The following is a 17,113-nucleotide window of genomic DNA, read 5'->3' as shown; positions in this document are numbered from 1 at the left end:
TTTCCTGTCCCCGAGCCATAGTGTTGATACAGTTATTAGAATGAGAGACATGTTCAGATTATGTTTTAAAGGCCTACTCTATTCCTGGCAACATGTACTTTTCTCCCTTCTTGTCTTGTCTGCATAGTTCTTGTGTTCCATTTCGTGATCAGCTCTTACTGTATGTTTATACACTGTGACTAACACTGTTTTTCCCCCCTCTCTGTAGGACCTTATCAAACATGTACAGGCAAAAGGATACCCTAATGAACGTTTTGAACTCCTCACCAATTTTCCCCGTAGGAAACTTTCCCACCTGGACTATGACATCACGTTACAAGAGGCTGGCCTTTGTCCTCAAGAGACAGTCTTTGTGCAAGAAAGGAATTAGTTCTGCTTGCCTTCCCTCTGTGTCATCTTTGTCTGCAATATTAACTCACCAAGTATGCAGTTGGCTCCATGACATTGCAGAGCTGAAATCGGCCAGCCATTTGCTGACTTCTTTCTTTCCCTTCATGTTGTTCTTGGCAAGTGATCCACCTGAAAATAGCAGAATAAATTTATTTGGCATTGATGCTGGAGAAGAGCATGCCTGCCCCAGTGATTCATTACTGTTTCAGAATAGGAAGGATGGACTGACTGTATGTCATTGTCCAGCATGCATGGGACATTAAACAGCTGGAAGAAGAAATAGTTTGCCTTCCTCTCAGAAAAAAGTCTATTTTCATTAATATAATTTATTTTTAAAAGGCCGTGTAACCAGGGATTAAGGGCTTCTTCAGACAGCTGCGAAGTGCATAGAAGTAGTAAGAAGCAATTTTGTGTTCCCATTGCCCTAGCCAGGAATTGGTTTTCAAGTAGGCATGGCTTTCTTCTTCTTCTGTAAAGCCAGTATTCTAAAATCTGAATCTTGTACATGATACCAAGTGTGCAGCTCTAGATTGCCATGGATTTGAAGGCACCACACTTTTTCTGACAAGCAGCACATGCGTAGATAACTGTTTTTAGAAGTCTTAATTCCTGCCAATGTGTGGAGAAAATATAAAAATAGCTGAAGGTCTCTTGACCTGTAGCACTTTGAGATTCACATCAAACCCTGTTCCAAAAAGGGCCCAGAATGTGAAACAGTAGAATGGCTCCTTTTGTTACAGATAGGATGAAGTGCTTTAAAGGAATAAAGAAATTAGCCAGTAGATCTAGTATAACATAACTCATTCCTGCCAAACTTTTGTACTTGGTTTAGAGCTGCTCCATGTTCTTTCCTTTATACAGTTAAAAGAGGAGCAGGGGTGAGGGGAAGTGTTTTGATCTTCAGTTAGGATTTTACCAGCAGCAGAATCTGGCATGACAACTGGCTATGAATGTAAGACTTGTTAAACAACTTCTGTAATAATTTAAAACTGCTTCGATGTACCATGCCACTTTGGTAGAAATTTGGGGGGGGGGGGTTGGTCTACTTGTAGAGCCACTATGTTTAAAAAAATTATTCCAAAAGCTTTTTCATTCATCTTAATTTTTAAAAATCAAATTAATACTCCATCAGCATAAGCGAGGTAAGGTGGTGTGGGATTGTGGCAACAGTTTCATGTCACTGTTCCAGGTTAGACACAGTTGCTTGCCATGGTTTCTTCTAACTGGCTACAAAATGTAGATGAACAAAATTTGTGATTTTATGGTAGGTGTGCTGTGGTTATCTTTGATTTGTAAACAAATTATGTTTGGGTTTTAATCGCAGTAAGATATCTTATATTGTCATTGTACTTGTTTCATCTACATGTACAAGCTTAAAATAAGGCAATTTTTGGCTAGAATCCTATTGGTGTTCACATTAGGTTTGCACGCCTAATTACGGCTAATTGATTAGGCGACACTGCACATCTTGCCTGATCTTATTCCAGCTGTAGAATTGAGTTGCACAGTTGTAGCTTGCCAATTAGTTGTAACAAGTTGCATAGTTCTTATGCAAACACCAATAGTATTCTAGACCTTGATTTAAAATGGCTATTATTCTGCATTGTAGAATGGGACGTTTTCTAGAGACAAATCTACACTGACTTGTATAACTGAGAGATTACACTGTGTGTAATTGTGTTGGTGCGTTTTGAATACACAGGGCACAATTGGTCATAAGTTAAAAATCACGTACCTGGTGGTTTGTGAATTGAAGAGTAGAGATTAGTGGTGGAGTCAAACTAACACCTAGAGGAAATTAGATCTTGGGAGCAATATCAATATTTTGAAGTTCCTTTCTTTGAAACTGATGCCAGCAAACATTTGATAGGTAAAGAGCATGAATGGTGAAGGACAAGATTATCTGTTAAAACTAAACTGCAAGCCTACAGCCTAATAATTGGCTGGTGATCGATAAGTGACATTGAATTCTTCTCTACCTCATTACTCCACTTCCCTGTTACTTCTACTTTTATTCTCAGGATTCTTTCTTGTTCACCCACATTTTCTTTACTCCCTTTTTTGTAACCCATTATCTGCTGTGTACTCTGCTTTCAGCACTTTTTCTTTTGAGTTTGCTTTTACCCTTTATCTTTACTTCCAAAGCTCTGTTTCAAATGGTCTCTTTTACAGAACTGCTACCCTCCATAAGATTGGTGTCATGTTTCATTCAAGCTCATAACATTGACCTTTGTTCACATTCAACAAGTGGACTGAAGAAGACATTAGCGCTTTGTTTCCTGAGCACTTGTAATATTCACAAACATTTCAACCTGTAATATAAGGTCGTCTAACTTAGTGGTCCCCAGCCTTGTGCCTCCAGATGTTCTTGGACTACAACTCCCAGAAGCCTTCACCACCCCTTCTGCTGGCCAGAATTTCTGGGAGTTGAAGTCCAAGAACATCGGGAGGCCCAAGGCTGAGGACCACTGGTCTAATTGGTGTCAGAGACTTGGTTGTTAGCACAATACTGATGTTCTGTAACTGCTATGCCTAGGCAATTAAAAGGAAATACGGAGGAATATCAAGTATACTTTCTTGAGGATATTTCCTCAGCAGTCAGCTGTGTAAAAACTGCCTTTAGTCTTCATGAGCTGTATTAGTTTGGTACAGTAATTTCACTTGCTCTCTGCTAGCATGAAAGATCTAGAAGATCATATTTTTTGGATGTCTTGGAGGAGTAAATGCTGCTGACACACTACTATTCTAGTTGGATTACAGAATACAATTTATATGGAGAGAGGGATAACTGAATTTATTGGTAGGTCATTAAGAAGGGTCCTTGCATCAACAATTACTCTGGTTTTGAGGAATGACAGTGGCAACATGTCTAAGCCATTTTAGAATGTTCTAAATAGCAAGAGTTTTTTTTAATTCTCAGGGCTCCAATTGTGTAACTTTTCCTTCATATTCGATAGTAATTTCTCCTCCAGTGTATTTATGTAGATATTAGTTATTGAAGAGCTATTGGTGCTTAATGCCCAGCACTCTTTAATTTGTTTTAAGTTATTTTGAAATTATCTGTACTGTTCTTAAGCATAGCTTCTAGGGTGGTTTACAAGGTAAAATAAAACAAAAACAAAGCATCAATAACATATTCAATAATTAAAGCAACAAGAAGCTGGGAAAATAATCACACCTTTGCCTAGCATTGAAACACAAAGTAATATTGATTCCAGGGAGGTCTGTTTGGGGAGAAAATTCCACAAACTGAATTAATATTAATAAGGCAGTTCTTAGTTACAGCCCCCCTTATCTCATCCTGAGTAGAAAAAATACATATTATTAGCCTTACATGCATATCCCACTATCCCATATAGATAGATGGACCCTTTCTTTAGAATTCTTCCATTTAGAATAGGGGGTTGCATCCATTGCGGCTTTATTGTGAGTGGAAGAGGCTTCTACTCATGCAATCTGGCACATCTGATTTTTTGGAATGCCCCCTACACACGTAGGAACTTTACAGCCATTATTCCAAAATGGCATCTGGAAACTAGGAAGATTACCCTTTGCTAAATCACTGTTGAGATGGTTATTTCAAGGGATTAGCAGATTATATTTGTTTCATATATGGGTTCTTCCAAGGTACAACAAATGACTTGATAAACTTTTAATTATCAATATTGTTTTAGTGAATTATGCTGTAAGATCCGCTAAAGAGAAGGAAGGCAGCAGAACAAGGTGAACAAGTTCTTCTAATTACCTAAAAAATCTATAGAGAGACTGGGAATGATGTGGTGGGGTGTTAAATATAGAAGCAGGGACATCAGGAGAAACTAATCTGAGGTTCTGTTTAGGCAATTCTCTAACTTTTTAAAATAAGTAATGGGTTTTTGCTCTTCCCCTTTTGAAAAACTTAATGTTCTAACGATTTTTAATCATTTATCTCACCCCTCAATCTTCTGCTTTTAATTTTGATTTTTGAACGATTCAAAAGATTTGCAGAAATTTGTGCAATACATAGTCATTCCAAAATACTCAGTGTGTTCTGGGAATCTTGGCACCAATGCTCCTGTATAAAGTGCCTTGAGAGCAGGGAAGCAGCATGTAAATAATAACTTTAAATAAAAAAAAGATATTATGCTGCTATTGATAGAATATAGTTGCAGGTGTTCACTTTTCATGTTTTGGTCTCAAACAATTTGAAGTGTGCTGTCCATTCATGTTTGATTACCTTCAAATATCTGAAAACAACTTCTGCTAGTTCTGAAGAGGCAGGATTTTGTGCTGTAAATCATTTTGAGGTCTTAGAGTCCCCTCCCCTATCAGCCCTGTTACAGTTTGGAACATTTATGACTTGAACACAAAAAGTTGTGGGTAGATCTTTTATGTGCTGATCTTGCCCTGTGTCTGGCGCCAAATGACAAGCCATTCTTGATAGTGGGTTTTAAGGCATCGTGAATCTCATGCATTAAAATTGAACAATTATGAAGCTAGTCTTAGCTAGAGTTGCATCTAAAAAAAAATCAAACCCCCACAGTTAACATTACAAAGTTTCACTTAAAAGTATCCTGCTAGCTGCAGAATTTAATATTTAAAGGTAAATCCCAGAAGGTATTCTGGAAATGAAGATCGAAAGTCACATTATGAGCACAGAGGAGTTTGGGTATTAATGTCACAAATAAGTTAAAGTGAGAGGATATGGTTGAGTTACTGTTATAATCAAGATTTGATACCCTTCAAGATATTAAATTGACTTTTAATGTTGGTTAGTTGTCTTTAAGTCTTTGTTAGCCTGGGCTATATAAAACCAATCTGCTACATTTTTAGTAGAAGCCATGTTCTTCGTAAGTAAGAGAAATTTCTATGATGGGTATAGGAAGAAAAAGATTTCAGCATGCTGTGATGGGAAGACCAAACTCAAGGCAACCTTTGATCTATATATATACACAACAGCTGCATTTTTATAAATACATGTAAATGTCCTTCCTACTGTAATATTTTGATCCTGGAAATAAAGCAGACCTTTTCACTAATTCCTAGCATGTTTGTTTTTTGAAAATATTAAGTATCATGCAGCAAGAAAAAACGTAGTTATATGACATGATTACAGATATAAAAACCTTATTATGTATCTATCTGCCTGCTGTTTTTAGAAGGAATGTGTGGTGTGATACAAGCTTATCGTATTTCAAAACTAATACTTTAGAAAAAAGAATCAAGATTTAAAATTACCATAACAGAATAGAGAACTGGGCCAAAACATATCCGTAGAATGAGTTTCAGTAAGGAAAAAATGTAGAGTTTTACATCTAGGCAGGAAAAATCAGGAACACAAATATAGGATAAGTAGCAGGTGGTTTGGCAGTATTTATAAAGAAGAGCTGGGGGTCAGTAGACAATAGGCTAAACATGAGTAAACACTAATACAGTGCCAAAAAAAAGCTAACCCATACCAGGTTACATCAACAAAATTACTATGTCCCAATGAAGGTGAGCAATAGTATTCTGCCTTGGTCAGGCCATATCTGGAAGTCTATTTCCAGTTTTGGGTAGCACTGTTTAAGAATGACATTGACAAGCTGGAAGATGTCCAGGGAGTGTGAGTAAGATGATAAACGGTTTTTTAAAAAGTCTTATCAGGAATGTTTGAGGGAGATCGGGTTTGTTTTGTCTGGAAAAGAGAAGAACATAGTTGTGGGACAGGGGAACAGATTACCTGAAAAGGTAGCAGGTTCTCCTTTGTTGAAGGTTTTTAAACAAAGGTTGCATGGTCATAAGTAAGGAATGCCTTAGCTGTGCATTTTCTTCCTCTTTGGGATAAGATATAGTGACCCTTGGAGTTCTTTCAAGCTCTTCAATTTTATTGCTGTGTGGAATATTAAGTGCTTTATCAAATAGTGCAAACAGCAATTAGCGGATTCAAGAAATGTGGAAAAATGAATACAGTTACCAAACATTACTGGTGATGCACTTTAAGCAGCAGTTGCATACATGACGAACTCCTTAGAAGAGAAACTCATGTTCTTTGAAATTATATGCAAAGTAGTTATAGTGCAGATATGAGTTTTGCTTTTAACAAATGCTTTCCTGTCTTTTTTTTTTAATTAACTCGCAGTTACGGACACATAATATCAATAAATTATTCCAGTATGGCTACATTCACCCAATTTCATTTAGATAGAGTTTTAAAAATAACAAATTACATCTAATAACACAAAGGCAATGTTTCTTTAAATTACTGATATTATTAGACTGTAAATTAGATACAGTCTTCTTGTGATGTGATATCAAGTTGTAACAGACCTATAGGGACCCTAATAGGACTTTCTGATTCCCAATGTAGTGTAGCAGATAGAGTGACTGACTAGGATTCTGGAGAACAGAGTTCAAATTCCCACTTAGCACAGAAACTGGGGGAATGGAACTGTGACAGCCTCCTCACACGTCACAAAGGAGGTGACACGTCACACTCTCACACACACTTTATTCACGCTGCCACCAACCATTCCCTCAAATGGCTGTTCAGACTAATAAATGATTTTGAAAATAAAAACTTGTGTTTATTGGTTACAACAAAAGGAATGGTAAATCACTTAAATAACTCAAATAATAAGGCAATCAATGTAATAAAGTATCACTGACTCACACACTCTCTCACAGACCCTTACTATATAGCACAGTTCTTCACTATAGGAACAAACCCTAACTCCCTAACCGGTCCCTAACCAGTCCCTATCTGGTCCCTATCTAAAGCACTCACACCCATTCGCTCCCCTTATATACACTGGCTCCACCTCTTATGTCCCACCTTCTGTCACGCTATTGGCAGATGACATGCTGCTACAGCAATGACGGACAGGTGGCGTCCAAGCTACTGTAACATTACCTCCCCCCTTATAAAAGTTGTTTTGTGGGGGAAAGCTAAGGTGCTTTTCACCCAAAACAACTGAACATAGCATTAAACAATATATTTCCCATATTATAACATCAATAAAATATTATACAAGGTTACACAACTATATCATTTTAAATATACTTACAATTATGTAATTAATTGCATACACATACACAAAAACATTACTTTAATAACTATATGCTTTTAAAACCATATTAAACTTCTTTATAAATTTCAAGAGTCCAAATTAGATCATCCGTCGTCTTCTGTCTTCCCCAGATGTAAGGCTTCAGTTTCTGGATTGCGTATACGATGGCCCAACACTCTTTTTCGATGGTAGACATGTGCTTCTCACCCTTTTGGAGTTTCTTGCTCAGGTAGGACACGGGATGCTGGTCTCCATTGTCATCACACTGGGACAGCACGGCTCCTACCCCGGCGTTAGATGCATCGGTGTAGATGATGAATTCTCTGTTGAAGTCTGGAGCATGCAACACAGGGTGGTTGGTTAAAGCTTCTTTTAGCTTCCCGAAAGCCACCTCGCAGTCCTCGGACCATGAGATGTGGTCATCACTCCTTTTCTTTGTCAGCTCGGTTAAAGGCGCTGCAATTTCACTAAATCTGGGGATAAATTTTCTATAATATCCCACTAAAACTATTGGAGCTGACCAAGCGCTAGACGATGGTACTATAATGTTATCTTTTAGCATAGCATCTAACTCTTGGTGCACTTTATTTACATAAGGTCCAGTTACTCTATATGGGGTTACAGTTTGCGGGGGGGTGTTACCCGTCTCTATTCTATGCAACATTCCCTTGGCTACACCAGGTTTGCTTGAGAAAACCTGTTGATACTTAGTAACCAGTGCTTTTAGATCACTCTGCTGTTCTGTAGTTAGAGCAGGGCTGATCTTCACGTCCCCTGGATTAAACTTAGTTTCACCCCTTCCTTCCCAGAATGGTAAATCATGTTCTTCTTTCTCAGCTGCTTTCATTGCAAAAAGCACATGTTTTCCTTCTCTATAATATGGCTTAAGGGCATTTACATGAACTACCCTCCTGCCTAGGTGTTCATCTCCTTCAATAATGTAATTAAGGTCACTCATTTTGTAAATGACCCTGTAAGGTCCGTCCCAATTTAATTGTAGCTTATTTCCCTTGATGGGTCTCAACATCAGTACCTCATCTCCAGGGTTAAATTGTCTTTCTCGAGCCTTTCTATCATACCAAACTTTCTGTTTGACTTTTTGTGCTTTTAAGTTTTCAGCAGCCAATTCTAGATTTCTTTTGAAGCTGTTCATTAATGAGTCTATATAGGTGACTACATTTTGAGGATCTTCCTCTACAACCTGTTCCCAATTTTGCTTAATTAGATCAAGTGGACCTCTCACTTTTCTCCCAAATAGTAATTCAAAAGGGCTGAACCCGGTACTCTCTTGTGGGACTGATCTGTAGGCATATAAAAGTAATTGTAATTTCTGGTCCCAGTTATTAGGGTTCTCAGCTAAATATGCTTTAATCATTCTCATAAGGGTCCCATTGAATTTCTCTGTTAACCCATTACTTTGAGGATGATAGAGAGAAGTTTCTAAATGTTTAACGCCACAAATCTGCCACAATCTCTTCATCAGTTTGGATGTAAATGATGTTCCTAAGTCTGTTATAATCTCTGAAGGAAAACCCATCCTACTCATATAGTTTACCAGGGCATCAGCTACAGTATGTGTCTCAATGTTTCTCAAAGGAATGGCTTCAGGGTATCTTGTGGCATGATCAATAATGGTAAGAATAAACCTGTTTCCCCTTTTCGTAACTTTAGGTAATGGTCCAATAATGTCTACTCCAAAACATTTAAAAGGTGTGGAGATTACTGGTAAAGGGCATAGCTTATCTTTAGTCCTGTCATGGTTATGACCCTCTATTTGGCACACATCACAACTCTGACAGAAATTTCTAATTTGTTTTCCTATTTCAGGCCAATAAAAGTTCTGAGTTATTCTTTGTTTGGTCTTATTTATACCTAAATGTGCAGCAAATATGTCTGAATGTCCCCTTTCTAAAATCATTGAGCGATATTTATCTGGCACAACTAACTGGCTTCTAATCTCATGTCCCCCTTTAGAAATATTCATCAGTGTTTCTCTGTACAGCAAACCATGTTTGATAAGGAATCGTTCAGGGGATTCAGGGGATATTTCTCTGCTATTTAAAACAACATTTTAAAGTGGGATCTGCTTGCTGCTCTTGGGAAAATATATTTTTCTGTGGTATTTCTAGTGAAAATGCCTCAGCTTGGAGTATACAGTGGTGCCTCGCTTAACGAGTGCACCGTATAGCGATGTTTCCATATAGCGATCCCTTTTTCAGGATCGCTATACGGAAACATACCCGATCTTCGCAATGGGGAAAACCCGCATTGCGAAGATCGGGTATTGCGGCGGCCATTTTGGAGCCACCGAACAGCTGTTCGGCGGCTCCAAAATGGCTGCCGGAAGCTCGGAAATGGCTGCCGGCAGCCGTTTTCACGCCCTGCCCTCGCTTAGCGAGGGCGCGAAAATGGCTGCCGGCAAGGGGAATCCTCGCTGAACGGGTAAGTAAGCAAGGTATATGTTTTCCCTACCCGTTTAGCGACGATTCCGCATAGCGAGGGTTAATCCGGAACGGATTAACCTCGCTATGCGGGGCACCACTGTATTTTCATCTCCTCCTTGGCAGTCAGTAACGTTTTCAGCTGCCTCAGTTTGTTCTTGATGTGAGCGAGTAATTACTAACGCACTCTTAACGTGTTTTGAGAGGTCTGTCCCTATAAGCACTGCTGCAGGTATTTGCGAGGAAATTCCAACGCACCAATTTTCTTGCCATCCTCGATAATGAATTAAAACTTCTGCTACAGGCAAAACTACCACTTCTTTTCCAATCCCTTTGATTGTCATATGTTCATTAGGAATAATGTGCCTCTGAGGTATAATATCAGGGTGACAAAGGGTAACTTGTGAGCACGTGTCTCTTAAAGCTAAATAGTTGTTTTCAAATATTCCTATATTATCACCAGCTGATTCAAATAATTGGGAATCAGTTCTTATATATATACAGTGTCTTATTTCAGTAATAGGAAGATTATCGTCATAACTTGAGACCTCTCCACTAAAAGTATCAATTGTAGAGCCCTCTGCTGGCGTTTCCATGACAACAGGCTCCTCTCTGGGGGAAGCTATCTGATAATTTTGAATACAGTAAACAGATTTGGCCTTGTTTAAATTCATTTTCTGAGGTAAAATTTCTTTATTTTCTTTTGTTTTATGACATTGGGAAGCAATATGGCCTTTCTCATGGCAATTGAAGCAAATTTTGTCGCTCCATGAGCTTTTCCCAGCCACTTTATCTTTTCCCTCCAAAATCTCGCTCTTGGCTTGGCCCTGTTCTGAAGGCTTTCCAACAAAATGGCCGCCCAATTTCTGCTGGCTCTTAACTTGCCCTTTGTAATATTTAGGGTAGTCCTCCCATGTTTTTCTCACATTCTTTCCCTATTGGCAGATGACATGCTGCTACAGCAATGACGGACAGGTGGCTTCCAAGCTACCGTAACAGGAACTGGTAAAACTACTTCTTAAATATCTCACATCTCTTGAAATAATATTACCTGGTGGTTGCATCCTGCTCTGCTGATGTTGATAGTCCATGTGTCCGCTTATTGGTACGAGGGAAGGGGGGGCAGCTATTTCTTGGTATCGTCATTATTCTATTGAAATAAAAGATTGTGGACCATGTGGTCAGTACAAAATACAAATGCAAGAGTAGATGATACTTTTATAGACCAGTAAAAAAAATACGCAATCTGCTGGCTGTTGTGGATCAGGACCACTTTTTCAGGCATGTACTGGTGTGAACATAAAGTCCAAAAGTTCATGGCAAGATATATTTTGCCAGGAAAATTACTCTTAGAGGCAAAGTCGAAATGTTCTTGGCAAGATTGATTTCATGAGGCACATCCTTCTTAAATGTAAGTCAGGAATGATACAGGCTGCAGATTGGATATCATGCTCCATTTACCTTGAAAGCCCTATTAGAGTCGCTATAACTCAGTTCCCACTGACAGCACAGAACACACACAATAAGACTTTCAAGATATTTAAAGAGTGGTATTTACCAGTTCCACATCCCCAGTCAGTTTCCATGGTTGAGCAGGGATTAAATTCAAGGTTGAGTAATACTATGAGCAACAAGGATCTCAGAATTGTAGATCAGAAGCTGAACATGAGCCAGCAGTGCAATGTGGCTACAAAAAAAAGGCCAATTCTATTTAGGCTGCATCAATAAATGTATTTTAGCCTGCATTAATAGAAGTATGGGACGTGGTGGCGCTGTGGGCTAAACCGCAGAAGCCTGTGCTGCAGGGTGAGAAGACCAGCAGTCGTAAGATCGACTGCCCGTCGCTTGTCCCAGCTCCCACCAACCTAGCGGTTCGAAAGCATGCAAATGCAAGTAGATTAACAGGGACCACCTCGGTGGGAAGGTAACAGTGTTCCATGTCTAAGTCGCACTGGCCATGTGACCATGGAAGATTGTCTTTGGACAAAACACTGGCTCTATGGTTTGGAAATGGGGATGAGCAGCGGCCCCTAGAGTCGAACACGACTGGACAAAAATTGTCAAGGGGAACCTTTACCTTTACCTAATAGAAGTATAGTCTTCAAATCTTATGAAATACTAGTCCCCCTCTATTCAGCACTAGTTAGGCCTCATCTAGAGGACTGCATCCAGTTCTGGATACTGCACTTGAAGAAGGATGCCAACAAACTGGAACAAACCAGGAGAAGGACAATGAGAATGATCAGCAGACTGGAAACCAAGCCCTGTGAGGACAGACTGAAAGAAGTGGGCATGTTCAGCCTTGAGAAAAGAGGGGAGAAATGATTCATTGTTGTTTAGTTGTGTTGTACTCTTCGTGACCCCATGGACCAGAGCACGCCAGGCCCTCCTGTCTTCCACTGCCTCCCGGAGTTGGGTCAAATTCATGTTGGTAACTTTGATAACACTTTTGAACCATCTCGTCCACTGTCGTCCCCTTCTCCTCTTGCCCTCACACTTTCCCAGCATCAGGATCTTTTCCAGGGAAATTTCTCACGAGATAGCCAAAGTATTGGAGCCTCAGCTTCAGGATCTGTCCTTCCAGTGAGCAGTCAGGGTTGATTTCCTTCAGAATGGATAGGTTTGTTCTCTTTGCAGTCCAGGCTGAACACTCAGATGTCAAGGTTTCCCATCTATAATAACGGAGTAACAGATTGGTATATCAGATTTGAATGGATTGGTGGATATAGAATAGTGATGCATATGAAAGTACAGCCACATATAGTGGCATTAGGCAAAGTGATGTAACTGCTGTAGTCAGCAAATGATCATATAGGGGAACAATTACTCCCTTCTGTTAAGAGGGTGGCTGTGTGGAACAGAAACCTCCTCCAAACACTAACACAAGCTAGCCCTTTCTCTTAGATAAAGTAGGGGAGGATGTTCTCTCACCATGGACAGACACATCAAACTGTTGATCAGGTCAGCCTCTTTAGGTGTACATGTGTGTATTCAGTCTTGGTCTATCCTCTGGATACACAGAGAGATGAATAATTTAATCTATGCCTCAAGCTGCAAAATGTGTTGGGTTGAGCATGCAGTCATATTGCAAGTCAATATGCTTGCTGGGAATATGTCACCAGGTCATGGAAATCACTGTCTACAATCAGAGCAGAGGAAACATTATCTTAGTGCTATGTTTTTTTATTCCTTGTTCTACACAAAAATAGGAATACATGTTTAAGGCTCCATATAAGCCTGGGGAGATATGAGTATGAGCTTTTAGGTATTATTGGACTACTTATCCCAACATTCTTCACCTTTAACTATGGTGGCTAGGGCTGATGGGAGTTGCAGGTGGCCACTTCTGGAGGACAGCACTTTTCTTAGAAGTTGTGCTTCAGACCTACCTTCTAATCATATGGAGATAAATTGTGCAATGTCAGTACTGTCAGGGTGAAAATTTGAGTCCGTTTAAAGAGGGGAACTCTGCTTCAATGTGCTGTGCTCTGAAAATGTGTTTGAGAACAGTCTGTAACAAACAGTATGAGCTAGAGTGGAACATGCTGTCTTTCTTTTTTTAGCATGTCAGGCAAAAACAAAACAAAAATAAAGAAGACAAAAACATCATGGCACATTAAAGACTAACTGCTATATTTTAATGTGAGCTTTTATGGACAAGTCCACTTCTTCAGACATGAGAGTGGGACTGCCTGGCAAATTTTCCACTAATACTGAAATAGTTTCCTTGATGATGAACGTGGGGAAAAGCAAGAAAGGGTGATTCAAGGAAGGCATGATTATAGCCACCGGATGTACAATTCTTACCAGTTTTACTATTTAAAGGACAAAATTCAAGGGAGAATGAGAACTCATGCACACCCACAATCTTGACAGGAACAGACATTGAGTAAGAATATTTCAACATTTGTGGTATAAAATGAACTCCTGACACAAGAATGATGAAATAATTAGATGGTCTGAAAAATACACCGAAAACTGGGAGTAGCAGCAGCTGTCATGAAGGGACTTGGGACCTGGGGTCTAGGCTAGGCAAAGCTGCGGAGAGAGGAACTGAGCAACTCCTTTCCCGCAGCCCCCAAGGCTCCTTTCTCTCAAGAACTCTGGGTACTTCTGCCACCACCTCCCTCAGACAAAAATAACTCAGGTAGTTTGGACCAAAAGCGGTAAGATACTTGGACGCAGATATAATCTGCCTTCCACATCACATGGTACAGTTCAAAAAGGGAATTCATTTTTTTATTTGAAACAAAGCCGAAAGACTGTCCAAACTGAAAAGGCATTGCTTAAGAAACTAAACAGTAAGGATGATACAGCTTGCTTCCCCATTTCTTAGACAAGGTACAGCTTGGTAAAAGCAATCTACTAAACATCTTTCCCTAACATAACTAACTAAGCTTTCTAGCTGCCATGGCTTGGCTAAGCCAGGTGGGTCTACTTACAAGTATGTGGTCTCTGCAGGCTACATTCCTCCTGATTACCTGGAGAGTCCAAAGAGACTAAAACCCCTTTGTTCCCTGGCTGCAGTCTTTAAGTACCTTTTTGGGTCCTTTCATGGTTCCTGGGAACCCTTTGGCCAAGCTCCATTTCAAAGAGGGTTTTTGCTTTAGGCAATTAGCTGAGCTTCTTCCCCAAAAGGAGCTGGGTCTATCTGCATATCAAGGGCCAGACATGTTGCCCTGACTTCCTTGCAGTAAAATGTGGTTTACAGTCCATCTTCAAAGAGGGCTTTGAAATGCGCATTTGCCATTTGTTGGCCAGCTTCTCCACAATGTGTGAATTTGATGATGTCATTGATACAAAATGGTCACTGTTCTAAGTCTCTGTCATCTTGAGTTCCAGCCCATCTCTTTACAGTAGCAACACTTGAACTTCTTCTAATTCCAGAACTAATGGAGGCTTAATCGTAATTCTAACCCAGTGTGTACAAGATGGTTTGGAAACACATAAAATCCCTGGATCAGCATTTGTTCAACTTACAGTGGCATATGATACTGTCCAACCATCAATTACGGCTCAATAAGCTCTACCTCCTTGCTAGAGATCGTGGGCTAAACAAAATGGTCAGTGTTCTACTTAAAAACCAAAGAATCTTTCTTGAATGTCAAGAGAGACACAGTCACTGGAGAAATCAAAGGAACCATCTTTCATAGGGTAGCATCCTGGCATCATTGCAGTCATCCTACTTTTTAACATTTACACAACTGATCAACCAACATTCCCATACTCCAGGAGTTTAATCTATGCTGATGATCTTGCCTTGATAATCCACGGGAAAACTTTTGAGGCCATCAAGCAGCAGCATTAGAAGATCTTTCCTTATATTATAAAAACAGCCAGCTGAGACCAAACCCTTTAAAAACAGAGGTCTGTGACTTAAAGAACAAAGGAGCAGAGAGGAAGCTTTGGGTTAGTTGGGAAGGCAAGATTTTGGAACATTGCCCTACCCCAAAGTATATGGACATAATTCTGGATCAAACCCTGACGTACATAAAACATTGTCTAAACATCAGACAGAAAGTTGCCTCCAGAGATAATATACTTGGGAAACTGGCAGAATCAGACTAGAGTGCACATCCACAAACAATAAGAACAACTGCCTTGTCCCTGTACTGCTGCTGCACAGCAGAATATGCTAATGCTGTGTGATATAAATCACATGCCATACAAGTGGATATGTCTCTTAATGAATCATGTAGGATTATTACTAACTGAAACCTACCCCCACTGAAAATTTCTTTTGCTCGGCTGCCATTGCCCCTACAGAAGTATGTCAAGAGGTGCTAGCAAAGAATGAATGAAATAAGGTAAAACAGCACCCATTCACTACATGGACATCAACCTCATAAACAACAGCTAAAATTGAGAAAAAGTTTTCTTCACACCTTTCAGGCTCTCAATATTAAGCGTGACGAGGTTAGGCTAAACCTATGGAGAGCAAAAACAACAATGGATGAATGCTGAAGAGTTTTTTCCACCAGGGTGAAAACTCTACTTGGACCATCTGGAAGTCACTTAATATACTTTGAAGCAACGTAGGAAGATCAAAGAATAATCAAGTAAAATAGGTTACTTGCATACAGGACAAATTTTCTATGACTGTGGAGAAATTCAATCAATGCGGCACTTACGTGCATGCCATTTATGCCCACCACGTGTACAAAAGAAGACTTAGCAAGTAAGATAACACCATTGATGTAGGCCACTGTTAGTCAAAAAACAGGCTAATTATAATTTGTTTTAATCATTTTAATTTGTTTTTAATTTTACCTACATATATTTCATATATTTTCACAATTTTAAATTGTGCAATGCAAAGGGAGGAAGGAAGGAATCTTTGGGAGGCGTTTTATGTGGTTTAAGAGCTGGACATTTTTTTCTAGTTACACACCTTAATCCAGTCACATGTATTCAACTGCTATTGAAAGATTTCCAGATTAGCTGTTAACTGCAGGGGTTTGGTGTAACACTCCCTCAAAGAACTACTGTACTGTTAAGGGCAGTAGTGAATTCTTCAAAACTTCGTAAAACAATTTTAGTTTTCTTCTCAGTTAAACAGCAAGTAACATGTTTACATACTTCGACTGAAAGTAGGTACTAGTGACAGGTTCTGAAGGACAAACATAGTCCACCAAACCTGCTGTACAACAATGGGAACTGTCATGGCAAAATTATTTTGTTCGCCATTCATTTTTCACAAACTGGAGTAAGCTGAGATCACAAGCTCACCCAGATGATACAACTACAGAAAACAATAATATGCCAGATAAGTATACGGTATCTCTTTCACCTGAGACTTTCATCCCATTTCTTCCCACACCCATTCAAGCTAGTTTGAGGTTCCTACCTGTTTTCTGAAATTTCATCTATTCTTTCCCACGTTCTCCTCTTGGAGACAATAAACCCTCTTCAACTGCTTAGGTTTCCTCAGAGGACTTGGTTTTCCTTCCCCTGATCATCCTTGTTGCTGTTCTCTGAACTTGCTCCAGTTTGTCGGCATCCTTCTTAAAGTGTGGTGTTACTCATGGGATTTGGAGATGACACGTCTGTCAATGCAGCCTAAAATAGTGTTTGCTCTTTTTTTGCAGCTGCATCACACTGCATGTTCATATCACAGTGTGTGCAACTGTTAGTATGCAACTGTCACTCCACTGGGTCCCATCCCCACACTTGGTCTCATCCGCTTCTGCCCTCCATGTTTATCATTTAGATCTGTGGCCCAAATATTGCGCTCCAGGCATCTGATGACGCAGA

General features: G+C 39.6%; 1 protein-coding gene and 1 long non-coding RNA gene across 2 annotated transcripts in view; one reads left to right on the top strand and one right to left on the bottom strand.

Annotated features, from left to right (window-relative positions):
* The window catches only part of UBXN7 (UBX domain protein 7), a 36,760-nt gene extending 31,352 nt beyond the window's left edge, over window positions 1-5,408 (top strand). Inside the window, exon 11 of the mRNA XM_020786418.3 lies at window positions 209-5,408. Within this exon, the coding sequence (XP_020642077.2) occupies window positions 209-370 (162 nt within the window). The 3' untranslated portion in view covers window positions 371-5,408. The remainder of the gene's footprint in view (window positions 1-208) is intronic.
* Window positions 5,409-7,695: 2,287 nt separating this feature from the next.
* LOC140706008 (uncharacterized) lies at window positions 7,696-16,789 on the bottom strand. Its single transcript, XR_013543032.1, has 3 exons — window positions 16,707-16,789; window positions 10,911-12,531; window positions 7,696-7,751 (listed from the first exon to the last, which is right to left on the bottom strand). It is a non-coding gene; the product is annotated as an uncharacterized LOC140706008 (long non-coding RNA).
* Between the last annotated feature and the right edge of the window lie 324 nt (window positions 16,790-17,113).

This window comes from Pogona vitticeps, chromosome 3 (assembly GCF_051106095.1).
Source record: "Pogona vitticeps strain Pit_001003342236 chromosome 3, PviZW2.1, whole genome shotgun sequence".
In the NCBI taxonomy this organism is placed as follows: Eukaryota; Metazoa; Chordata; class Lepidosauria; order Squamata; family Agamidae; genus Pogona; species Pogona vitticeps.
This window is presented reverse-complemented; position numbering and strand designations above follow the sequence as displayed.